Source organism: Aristolochia californica, unplaced genomic scaffold (assembly GCF_029961685.1).
Source record: "Aristolochia californica isolate CCGP_79_NKW_82.1479 unplaced genomic scaffold, dmAriCali1.0.hap1 SCAF_7, whole genome shotgun sequence".
Classification (NCBI taxonomy): domain Eukaryota; kingdom Viridiplantae; phylum Streptophyta; class Magnoliopsida; order Piperales; family Aristolochiaceae; genus Aristolochia; species Aristolochia californica.
Window position 1 is genome coordinate 37,238,749 of NW_027182268.1, and position 12,041 is coordinate 37,250,789.

A 12,041-nucleotide genomic window follows, 5' to 3' on the forward strand; every position below is an offset into this window, starting at 1 on the left:
GCCCCTGGTTTACTCCTTAGTGAGTCCAGATTTGCTATTTAGACCCCGAAGCGCAGAGGGACTAAATTATAAAAAAAAGAAAAATTTAAACAAGGGAAGAGCATGTTTTGTTATGGGGATAAGCGCCTCCGGTAACCGAGTCGGGGATTCCTTTTTTCCCACCTTTTTAAAACCTACCGAATATATGTCTGCTTTTTGTCTGCGCAATTAACCCCATTTAAATAATGCGAACTAGGACTAGGTTTTACTCGCAGAATATGACTGCGCGGATTACCCTCGGACCGATCCTAGGTGAGAGCCAAGTGAGACACCCCTCGGTGGGTCCGTATCTCTTGATTATGAGATCAAAAGATCCGGGCCCGTTGGATTTGGTCCGTAAAGATGGTGGGAAAATTACGGCGAGGCACGGTAGGTTACCGGGGACGAGTAATAATTGATTAACAAGCGAGCAAGTGGAGATTTGTACACACAAGGAGAGGAGGCAAGTGGGGTCCTCGCGCGCATTTTAGTCTGTATGAGACCAAGACCGAGACATCCCCTGCCAAAGAGAGTAACAGAAACTTTTTTTCTTTTTCAGAAAAAAAAAAAAAGTTTTTTTAAAAGTCCAAAAGCAAACAAACGGAGAGACAATGGCAGCACGTGATCTGCCAACATTTTACCTTCCCCGCCTTTTTTTTTTTTTTTTTCTCTCTCTTCTTTTTCACATCCTTTCTTGCTCCTGATCATCCCCGTCTTTCAGTCCAACCACTACAGCCCGAAAACCCGAAAATACTTTAAAAACCCAAAATTCTCCTCACTTTTCTTCTACCTTACTGCGAGAGATTGACGCCATTTGCCCTGTGTTTTCTTCTTTTAACTCGTTTAACTGACTGTTTTCTTTTTTACTGATAATTTCCTGTCTCTTTTTGAGTCCAATCAGTCCTCTTCAATAGACTCGAAAGAGCAGAGGAATTATCTGAGTACCCAATAAAAATACAGCCTTTAATCTACCACTTTCTCCTTTTACGACCTTGAGAAAATGTAAAGATCTCAATTATTTTATTCTGTGCCCGTCCCACGGCATCTGTCTGTGTGTCGTATTTGGCTTTTTGCAATTTGCCTTTGCGTGTTTGGATGTATGTTTTTTCAACTTTGGTGAAAGGATACCAGATGAGAGAGAAGCATGACAGAGGAAGAAGAAAGCAGGGGATTACAAATTTACAACCAATGGCGCACCCATTTGGAATTTGCGGGGATTGGGTGGGAGATTTAGAGTTGCTGCCGGAAGTTGCAAATCTCTGGGATCGTAGAATTTAGACATGATTGAGCCCCTTCTAGAGGATGAATCTGTTTTTTTTTGCTTGAGATGAAATGGTATAGTTTCGTCGATGACTTGATGTTTTGTGTTTTGTCCTTTTATTTCGGTGGCTAGGTGATTTTCAGTGGGAATTGTGGCTGCTGAAACCGGGGTCGGATGTTGGGGGGCTCATTCTGGTTGTTATTTTTTCTTTTTAATGTGGCAGTAGTTTGAGCATCTGGCTACGGCCGACAAGAATTTTTAGATTTACTCCGCTAGAAACAAGTATAGGAGAATCTGCATTATCAGGGAAACATGGAGCTTGAAGCGGCGGGCTTGCTTGACCGTTGCGTCTGAGTGATTGCTGAGGGACTCTTAAGCCGGAAATGGTGAAACTGGTTTCTACGCTTCTGTTTTTGAATTAATGTTGGTTTAGGCGTGGCGCTCTGAGTAGAAAAACTTTTGCGGTTTATTTCTCTTCTCCAAGAGGTTCTCGAAGGAATTTGTTCTTCGAAGATTCTGCATCTGCTGCGGCTTCCGTGGTTACAGCCAGCAGATTCTATCTAAAAATGGTTCTCAGGTAGTGGGTCTTTAACATCAGAGGACACGGATGTTCATGTAGCGAAATAGAGAATGGACAGGAGAAACTTCTTAGTTTGGTTGGTGATTTGGGTGGTTTTCCTGTGGATAGAAAGTTCCTCTGCAACTCTTTCTCCTTCCGGAATAAACTACGAAGGTCAGAGATTGGTTTCTTATTTTCTCTCTCTCTTTTTTTTTTTATAAATTATCTGAAGTTAATTGGACTAGCCATAGATTTTCTTTATAAGCATAATATTCTTTGAAAAAACGCGGTTACTTTAATTACCTTTCTTTAGTCTCTTTGTGTTTGGAATTTTGGTTTAGTGAGAAATTTCATCACAACTTCTATTGCATGTGTTGTTTCTCTTTTCCTCTAGCTTCTGCTAATGCTGACTGTTTTCATGATTTCATCTGTCTTTTTAACGATATTTTGGCTTTCTGATTCATTTCCGTGTTTCGAGGTTTCTTTCTTAGCCGAGATGCTCTTGTGAACCATCTAGTTTCCATGAATTTGTTACGAAGACATTTTTGAAATGCTTCATTTTTTTTTTCACTCTCTTTTGTTTGACTTTCAAACTCTGGAGAATGCTATCACCTCTATTTCCGAGTAGCATTTTCAATGGTTGTGTGTACAAAATTACATCTTGTGTGTTGAATTAGTCAGTTTACTTTCGATTTTATCTCTGCTTTTCTACGAAGCTTGATGTGTTTCTCATTGTAATTGCTTACTTACATTTGTTACTCTATGCAGTTGTGGCTCTGGTGGCAATAAAATCTAATCTAAATGACCCTTTTAATGTCCTGGAAAATTGGGATATCAATTCGGTTGACCCTTGTGGCTGGAGGATGGTTACCTGCTCTGTGGATGGCGCTGTGTCTGCTCTGTATGACACATGACTTCATTTCTATTCCGTTACTATTGTAGACTTATATTTTTTTTTAATCTTCTTCCTGGATTCCATTTGCAGAGGGCTGCCTAGCCAGAACTTGTCTGGGACCTTATCTCCAGGGATTGCAAATCTAACGAATTTACAGTCTGTGTAAGTTGTTAAACTTAGAATATTGATCTAGAGCTCTGAGTACTGAATCAGTTTAAAGAGTCCCCAATGTATACTAATCTAGGAGTAAATGTTTCTCCCTGTAGGTTGCTACAGAATAATGCTATTTCGGGTCCTATTCCTGCCAACATTGGCAAACTTGAGAAGCTTCAGACACTTGATCTCTCAAACAATCAGTTCAGTGGGGAGCTTCCCAGTTCATTAGGAGAGCCGAAGAACTTAAATTATCTGTAAGTAGCGTATATTATTTTGAACTTAGAATACTGGATTATACAGGAAGTTAATTTCTTTCTGCTTGTTGCTGTGTAAATCTTGCTATCAAATTTTCAGTTCTTGTGAGCGTTTCTTTTTCCTTCTTTTGCTTTCTTCTTATGCTATGCCAGGCGATTGAATAACAACAGCTTTTCTGGACCGTTGCCTGAATCTTTATCTAATGTACAAGGTCTAACACTCTTGTATGTCCAACATTCTTCACCTCTTGTGCATTTTTATATGTGGTGTTAAATAGAGGCTAAGCGCAGAAGAATACCTTGTTCCACATGTCTTATGATTTCAAACTTTGTGCAGAGATCTTTCTTACAACAATCTAAGTGGTTCTTTGCCAAAGATATCTGCTAGAACTTTCAAGTAAGCAGCTCGTCTTCTCCTACTTCTACATCCCATCACTGAAGGCATCATTAGGAACCTAAAATTGCTTTTTCAGTTGGTTCATTTTCTAGTATTTTGTCCTTCCAGCATTTTTGGAAATCCTCTTATGTGTGGATTTTCTCAAAACAACTGTTCTGCTGTGTCTACTGAGCCCCTGCCATACCAACCAGATATATTAAAAGGTAATTATGAACACAAATTCCTTGTATTTTTTTGAAACTGGTGGAAAATGTATGTTACTAATATACCTAAAAACTTGCCATAAGTTGTTGTTATTTTCTTCATTTCAGGTCAATCACACTCAAGGGGAACAAGGAATCGGAGGCTGGCATTGTCAATTAGTATAACAGTTGGCTCTATGTTCCTCATCGCAATTGGTATAGCGATGTTCCTATGGTGGCGTCAGAGATACAATAAACAGATTTTCTTTGATGTGAATGGTTAGATTTATTTAAGATAGACTTTTCTGTGCATTTGATATACTTTTCTTTTGTTACGTTTTTTCGTAATATACATATGGGATCTAATTTAAAATTACAGATTGTTATTTTTTCTATTTCTCCTGTGTTTGTGTTCATGTTGCTATCCTGTTACTTCTGCATGATGCTTGTTGTTAAGTTGTTTATTTGTGCACCCATGTTCTATGCAGAACAATATGATTCAGAGGTATGCTTGGGTCATTTGAAGAGGTACTCCTTTAAAGAGCTTCGAGCAGCCACTGATCATTTTAATGAGAAGAACATTTTGGGAAGAGGAGGGTTTGGCATTGTCTACAAGGGTTGCTTGCAGGACGGTACACTTGTGGCTGTTAAACGACTTAAAGATTATAATGCTATCGGTGGGGAGGTTCAGTTCCAGACAGAAGTTGAGATGATTAGTTTAGCTGTTCATCGGAATCTTCTACGGTTATGGGGTTTCTGCACAGCAGAAAATGAAAGGCTGCTTGTTTATCCCTATATGCCGAATGGAAGTGTTGCCTCTCGATTAAGAGGTGAGTCATGAACCAGTTTCAGCTAATTTGCATTTGTTGAAACTTTCAACTATGTTTTGAAGTTGTCAATTTCATGTTCTTGACTTAGCTTTTTCTGTGTGATAAATGCTGTTTCTACTATGGCATCCGTATTTTGAGCTTTTCTTTTTCTAAAAATGTGGGTCTATACATGTCTATAGTATAAGCATTTGTCCTCTGCATCCTCTCTGCATGCTTGTTATTTTGCTTCTGTGCGTGTATGTGTGTGTGTGTGTTTGTGTATGTAAGCTAGGAGAAAGAAAGAGGATACACAAGTTTCTAATGTTACTGGTTTGTAGCAGATCATATTCATGGTAAGCCAGCACTGGACTGGGCAAGGAGAAAGAGGATAGCATTAGGAACAGCAAGGGGACTACTGTATTTGCATGAGCAGAGTGACCCTAAAATCATTCATCGAGATGTAAAAGCTGCCAATATTCTTCTCGATGAAGATTTTGAAGCTGTTGTTGGTGATTTCGGGTTGGCAAAACTCTTGGATCATCGAGAGTCACATGTGACTACTGCTGTGCGTGGGACTGTTGGCCACATAGCTCCCGAGTACTTGTCGACAGGACAGTCATCCGAGAAGACGGATGTCTTTGGCTATGGAATTCTGCTCCTCGAGCTAATTACAGGTCAGAAGGCGCTGGATTTTGGACGGGCAGCAAACCAGAAAGGTGTAATGCTTGACTGGGTATGTTCTTTATATTCTGCTTGTTTCTAAGGTTGGATTGTTGGTTTGCTCTCGTCGCTGCCGGACACATAAAAGAATCCTTAACTAAGTTTGAGAATTACTTATCAGTAAATGCTTCGCTTGATGTCTGCTTCATGGTCTGCTCCACCATCATTTCTTTGTCCTTCATTTGCAGGTGAAGAAGCTTCACCAAGAGAGCAAACTCCATGTTATGGTTGACAGGGATCTGAAGAACAACTACAGAAGAGTGGAGTTAGAGGAGATGGTTCAGGTTGCTCTTCTTTGCACGCAGTTCCATCCTTCTCACCGACCGAAAATGTCTGAGGTGGTGAGGATGCTGGAAGGCGATGGCCTGGCCGAGAAATGGGAGGCCTGGCAGAAGATCGAGACCCCTAGAATTCGTTCCGCGGAGAACCCGTCGCAAAGATATATGGACTTTGTGGACGATTCCTCGTTGGTGGTCGAAGCAATTGAGCTTTCAGGACCCAGATGAAATCTTTCACAATGTAGAAGACTTCCTTGGCTTGTGGGTGAGATGCGAACAAGTATATCTGATTTTCGGAGAAATTTTTGTGTTCATAGCAGTTGCATGCTCTGTAATTCATCTGTATAAAGACAAGGAAAGAAAATAGTGAGATGTACGAGTTCCTGTTATTGTCGAAAATCAATTTCAGCTTACAGGTCTGTTTATTTGTTAGAAAAACAGAAGAGAAGCTGGCTTGGGATGTGTGACGAGTTCTGTTTGCGATCAGCTCCGTCTCATTTGATCTTTGTCATGATGCCTATTCTGCGTAAATCGGTTTCGTGTTTTTGCCGTTATAGAAAAATTATTATTTTTTTAAAAAGAAAATATAAGCTTTTGACCAATTTTTTTATGCTTGTAAAAATTAGATATGGTTTTCCTATCTATACTAAAAATAAACTTTTTTTTATAAATAATAAAAAATAAGATCTCATTTCTATTAATTTTTAATATTTCTTAAAGGCCAGTGGAAAGTGACAATTTTTTAAATAAATAAAATGGAGTTATAAATTACAATTCAACCTACACTTTACTCAATAGAATTTGAGTATACTGTTTCAATAAATGTAGCAGCTGGTTTGCCCGAGAGGTTAAGGGGGAAGACTTAAGATCTTCTGCACATAAGTGCGCGTGGGTTCGAACCCCACAGCCAGCACTTTTAGAAATTTAATTTTTAAGTGAAAAGTTTGATTATATTTTTACGTGCCTCTTTTGTTTTGGTTGATTACTGATGAGTTCATTTCAGGTGTTAGTGCCCTAATATGAAAAAAATATAAAAAACAAGAGAATTGGTATATTATAATATTATATTTAATTAAAATATAATAATTAAACTCCAAATTCGGTAAAAAAATATAATTATAACACGAATAAATAATTTAATGTATTTACTCAATATAAAAATACAAAAAGGAAGTGGATGAAATGAAATTTGAGATGCTTCTTAGGCTCATTTTTATAATTAAACTTGCTTCTTAGTAATGTAAAGCATAAGAGATGGCACTCCCTGTGTAATAAGTATCTATGGTCATATATTACCGATGCAAGACTTCCATGTCTCAATTGAGAAAAGGATTGCTGTACAGGAATTCATCCCTCAGCCAAATTCTCCGTGAAGGAAACTGTTCTGTCCTCAATTGTGACATCCAAGAGCAGAAGTTTGGAGCTATAAAACCTGCAGTACCACCTTTTCATGTACTGGTTCTTGTCTTATAACACCTCCTTCCACTGCCATTTTCTCAATTTTTGGGCCTCGAACAAACTCACCCAGTCCAGAATACAGATTAACAAGGTTACCACGAACAGAAGCATCAAATAATCCACAACCACCTTTAGAAAACCAAGCAAGTATTTGTTTCACCTCATCTAGATTCAGTATAGCATCCCACGCACTAAGAATATGAGAGAACACAAACCGATCAGTTTCGGTGTTGTAAGACAACATCCGTGAGAAAATCAGCCAAGCTTCTTGATTCATGCCGTTTTTCACATATCCTGAAATCATTCTATGCCACAATTCCATGTCTACTAACACCAAATCTTCAAAAAGATGGCGAGCGAATGCCATCTTATTGGCCTCCGTGTACAACAGTATCAGAGAGCTTAATGTCCGAGCTCCCATCTTGAACCCAAATTTGATAATGAGACAATGAAGTTCTTTCCCTTGCCTGAGTGCTGTTTCAAGAATGCAATACCTGATCATGCATCCAAAACCAATCTCCTTCAAAACCTTGGTATCTATTCATAGCTGAAATATTTCCCTTATAATATCCAATGCATCCTTACCTTGATTGTATAAAAATAGATAAATGAATAATTTTCCGATTCTTTACCTTCATTGATATAATTATTTATAGTTACAAAATGATAAGATGATAAGGATTATCTCTAAGAGAGTTTACATGATTGTAGAGTTATAAGATGAGACAATCTCAACTTTTCTTATCCTTATCTTCTTTATCTCTATCATGCCCCCGCAAGATGAAGTTCCGAAAAAAGATTCCAATCTTGGTCTTCAAGAAGAGGAAGCGTGTTCGGGGAAGCGGTTTAATGAAAGCATCTACTAATTGATCAGTAGATGACACATGAGTTACCAGAAGAACAATACTCTGAACGTGTTCTCGAATGAACTGATAATCCACAACGACATTTTCATGAGCGAGTGAAAAACTGGATTGGAGCATAAATTTATAACACCTATATTGTCACAATAAAAGACCGGTTGTTGTGGAAGAAAAACACCAAGGTCAGTGAGAAGTGACCAAATCCAACGGATCTCAACTGTAGTGGTTGCAACAGATCGATATTCCGCCTTGGTAGAGGATCAAGCCACATTCCATTGCTTCTTAGAACTCCAAGAGATAGGATTGAGACCGAGGTAAACAATATAGGCACCGGTTGAAGTGAAATTGTCCTCGTTACCCGCCCAATCAACATTAGAGACATGCTTTGCATTGGTCATGCGTGTGCGAGCAAGGAGATCACAGATATACCGGCGTTGAGATAAAAGTAGGCATTGAGAATGAGGAACAACTTCAATACCGAGAAAATAAGTCAAGAGGCCAAGATCCTTGAGTGAGAATATCTGAGTAAGTAGGTGAATGAATGTCGCCATAGCTTGATCATTGTTTCATGTAATAATCATGTCATCAACATAGACCAGAATATACAATACAACTGAACTTGTGTGAGAGATAAATAGAGATGAGTCTGCACGAGAGTTGGTGAAGCCCGAGTTAATAAGAAACTGGTGCAACTCATGATATCAAGTACAAGATGCTTGCTTAAGACCGTAGAGAGACTTGCAAAGTTTGCAAACATGATTCGGATTATCATGATTAATGAAACCCGGTGGGTGTGTCATAAATATATCATCAAATAGAGTACCTTGGAGAAACGCATTATTGACATCAAGTTGTCAAAGCGACCAACTACGACTTATTGCAAGGCTAAGAACAATGTGAATAGTAGTAGGCTTGACAACAAGACTAAATGTTTCATGATAATCAACTCCAAGGCATTGGTGAAACCCTTTGGCAACTAAACAAACCTTGTGTCAATGAAGCCATCAGAAATATATTTAGTACGAAAAATCTATTTGCAGCCAACCAAATTCTGTGAGAGATCCGAGGGAAGTTCCCATGTACCATTTCGAACAAGAGCATCATACTCATCAGACATAGCCTAACATCATTTGGGATTGGTGAGAGATTGAGTTACAATTGTGGGTTCACGTTTGGTAGATGCTGGAATTTGGGTTGTGAGGTTTAGTTTTTGGATGAGTTTGTAAATGTTGTTATTGGATCTGGTGACAATAACACAGGGAGGTGAGGAAGCAGGTAGGGATGATGGGTGTGGGTCAATCAATGTGGGAATGTCGTTTGGAGTGGAGAGTGGTGATGGAGAGGGGTGAGGAGGGGGATCTTGAATGGGGTTGGCAGAGGGTGCATGGATCGAAGTTGCAGATGATGTGCCAATAGCCGGGAGGAAGGACACAGAGGAACACTAGTGGGAGAGTGTGTTAGATGAAGGGCAGTCAAGATGAGACTAAAGTGAAGTGAAGGGGAAGATAGACTCAACGAATTGAACATGACGTAACATATAAAGATGAGATGTAGTGGGATCAAGACATAGATTGGCACTTTGAGTAGTAGAATACCTTAGAAAAATACACGAAGATGAACGTAGAGTGACTTTGTGAGAGGAGTATGGCCGGAGCCACGGATAACAAAGACAACCAAAACTGAGTAGTTTAGAATAGTTAGGAGGGTTGCCAAAAAGTTTGGCATAGGGTAAAAGACGACTTAGGTGGGTGTCAGAAATCGGTTGATGAGATAGACAACAGTGGAGAAGGCATATGACCAGTAAGAGAGAGTTATAAAAGCATAAGAAAGAAGAGACAACCTATTGCGACAATGTGACGATGTCGTCGTTCAGAATACCCATTGTGTTCAGGTGTATGAAGAGGAGATGTAAGATGAGAGATACCATTAGTCGCTACAAAAGAAGACATTGCTTTGTATTTCCCTCCATTATCAGAATAGAGTATCTTAATCCGTTTACCAAATAAATTTTCAACTACATATTTAAATCGGATAAAAGTATCAAGTACGTGTGATTTATGTTTGAGAGGGTAAAACCATATATACTTTGTAAAATGATCAACAAAAATGACATAATACTTGAAATTATCGATAGAATAAATTGGAGAGGTCCAAACATCTGAGAATACAATATCAAAAGGGGAAGAAGAGACAAGTTTGGAGTGGGAAAATGGTAATTTGTGACTTTTATTGCATTGACAAGAATTTCAAGTAAAATTAAAATTTAGAGGGTGTGATAAGTCTAACTGAAATGTGGACACGAAATGACGTAGAATCAGAGCCAATGAATGACCTAGATGATGATGTCATGCAGATGAAGTGGTTTTGACACTAGAAAAAATAATTATTGGTGGAGATTGGACTTGGGACGATGGCCATTCGTACACCATCCTTAGTTTGACCCTGCAAAAGTGTTGCCCCCGTACAAAGATCCTTCACGCGAAAAGAAGTGGGTAAGAATTTAATGGAAGTATGATTAGTTTGGCAAAAATTAGAAATAGAAATAAGATTCTTTTGCATGGTGGGAACACAAAAAACATTATTTAATAAAAAATGTATAAGAGGGTGTAGAGAGAGATTTGTAACTAATATGAGTAATAGGATGACCCAAGTCATCACCAATTGTAATATCGTCAGTACTGTCATAAGGATTATGAAGAGAGAGATCGCTCAAGTTAGTAGTGACATGGTGCAATGCTCCACTATCCAAAAGCCAATGAGAACCAGTAGGAGTGGTGGTGGTTGCAAGATGAGTTCGTGGTTTCCATGATATCGAAGGACGATGTTACCAATGAGAGGTGGTGCGAGGAACCTAGGGAGGTGGCAAAAATTGTTGCATCTGGTGAAAGACAGGACATTGTGAAACATTGTGTCATTTTTCCTGGCATAACTGCCAACGACCGAGATAAGGTTGAGGATGAGATCGACCATCTAGTGAGTGTGGCAGCGGCAAAGAGAAGAAATCGGATCTAAAGATCTGATACCTTATAGAAATAGATAAATGAATAATTTTCCAATTCTTTACCTTCATTGATACAATTATTTATAGTTACAGAATGATAAGATGATAAAGATTATCTCTAATAGAGTTTACATGATTTTAGAGTTACAAGTGTACATGATTGTAGAGTTACAAGTTGAAACAATCTCAAATTCTTTTATTATTATCTTCTTTACCTCTATCAAATTGTTGATATTATAGCCCTCTATCATTGCAATATAAGCAACAGTTGTTGGGTTATTCATTATATTGAAAATCTTATGTGCCTCATCAATTCTCCCACACTTAGCATAAGTATCTATTAATGCAGTAATAACATACCCATCTCCTTCAAATCCATCCCTGATGACATCTTCATGAATTTCCATTCCCATCTTCAAATTTCTTGTTTTAGGACAACAATCTAATACTGTAGCATAAGTAAAACCATTTGGCTTGATATCCGATGCGGATTTCATCAAACGGTATAATTGTAAAGACTCTTTAGGATGACCACATTGATTGTACATAGAAATAACACTAGTCCAGGAGACCTTATTTCTCGTGGGCATTTTGTCAAATAGTCTATGAGGAACGCCCAGGAGCTGATTTAGGTCACCACATTTTGCATACATATAAATGAGATTGTTCGCCATGAAAGCGTCTTCCTCCATCGCATATTCTGTGATTTTGGCATGAATTACTCTACCAATTTCCAGATTTTGTTCATCAGCACAACTCCAAAGGAGAATGCAGAACAAAGAGGGTTCCAGATTCATACCTTGGCCCTTCATGAGCTCGAGGACATCAAGGGCCTCCCTCATTCTTTGCTCGAATGGCCAGTCATTTGAGGAGATGTTACGGGTGTGGTTCGAGCCCGAGGTAGAAAATCTAGATGCAGGAAGGCGTTGAAAGGAGAGGAGAGCTTAAATGGGGGGGGGGGGGGGGGGGGGGGGGGAGGTTGTGGGTGAGGAGTAGAGAGAAGGAGAATGGAGAACAAAGATGGCCGAAGAGAGATGAAGGAAAAAATTTGAGGAAGAAGTGACAAGAGGAGGGGACCGAGAGAGGGAGGGCGAGGGAGAGAGACCCCCAAAAAAATAAAATTGACGAGGGTCCGTAGCGCAGCACTCGCTTCATCCAGATGATTCACAATATACTATGGAAACTAGATT

The 12,041-nt window shown here is 39.0% G+C and overlaps 2 protein-coding genes and 1 non-coding gene across 4 annotated transcripts; 2 read left to right on the plus strand and 1 right to left on the minus strand.

Moving 5' to 3' along the window:
• The first annotated feature begins 1,101 nt into the window (after positions 1–1,101).
• Positions 1,102–5,942, plus strand: LOC137935895 (protein NSP-INTERACTING KINASE 3-like). Of its 2 annotated transcripts, XM_068780293.1 has the most exons (11): positions 1,103–2,012; positions 2,607–2,739; positions 2,824–2,895; positions 3,000–3,143; positions 3,297–3,368; positions 3,481–3,540; positions 3,649–3,743; positions 3,852–4,001; positions 4,211–4,552; positions 4,873–5,264; positions 5,440–5,942. In XM_068780293.1, exons 1-11 carry the CDS (start codon positions 1,910–1,912, stop codon positions 5,755–5,757), a joined length of 1,881 nt encoding a protein of 626 aa, XP_068636394.1. In that variant the 5' UTR covers positions 1,103–1,909; the 3' UTR covers positions 5,758–5,942. The 2 variants fall into 2 exon arrangements, with proteins under 2 accessions (XP_068636395.1, XP_068636394.1); XM_068780294.1 differs by lacking the exon at positions 3,297–3,368 and having other exon boundaries at positions 1,102–2,012.
• Positions 5,943–6,359: 417 nt separating this feature from the next.
• Positions 6,360–6,442, plus strand: TRNAL-UAA (transfer RNA leucine (anticodon UAA)). The gene has a single exon. It is a non-coding gene; the product is annotated as a tRNA-Leu (tRNA).
• Positions 6,443–6,952: 510 nt separating this feature from the next.
• On the minus strand, positions 6,953–11,693 carry LOC137937398 (pentatricopeptide repeat-containing protein At3g12770-like). The gene is made up of 2 exons (XM_068782459.1): positions 11,212–11,693; positions 6,953–7,481 (listed from the first exon to the last, which is right to left on the minus strand). The coding sequence occupies exons 1-2, from the start codon at positions 11,691–11,693 to the stop codon at positions 6,953–6,955; spliced, it is 1,011 nt and encodes a 336-aa protein (XP_068638560.1).
• Positions 11,694–12,041: the final 348 nt, after the last annotated feature.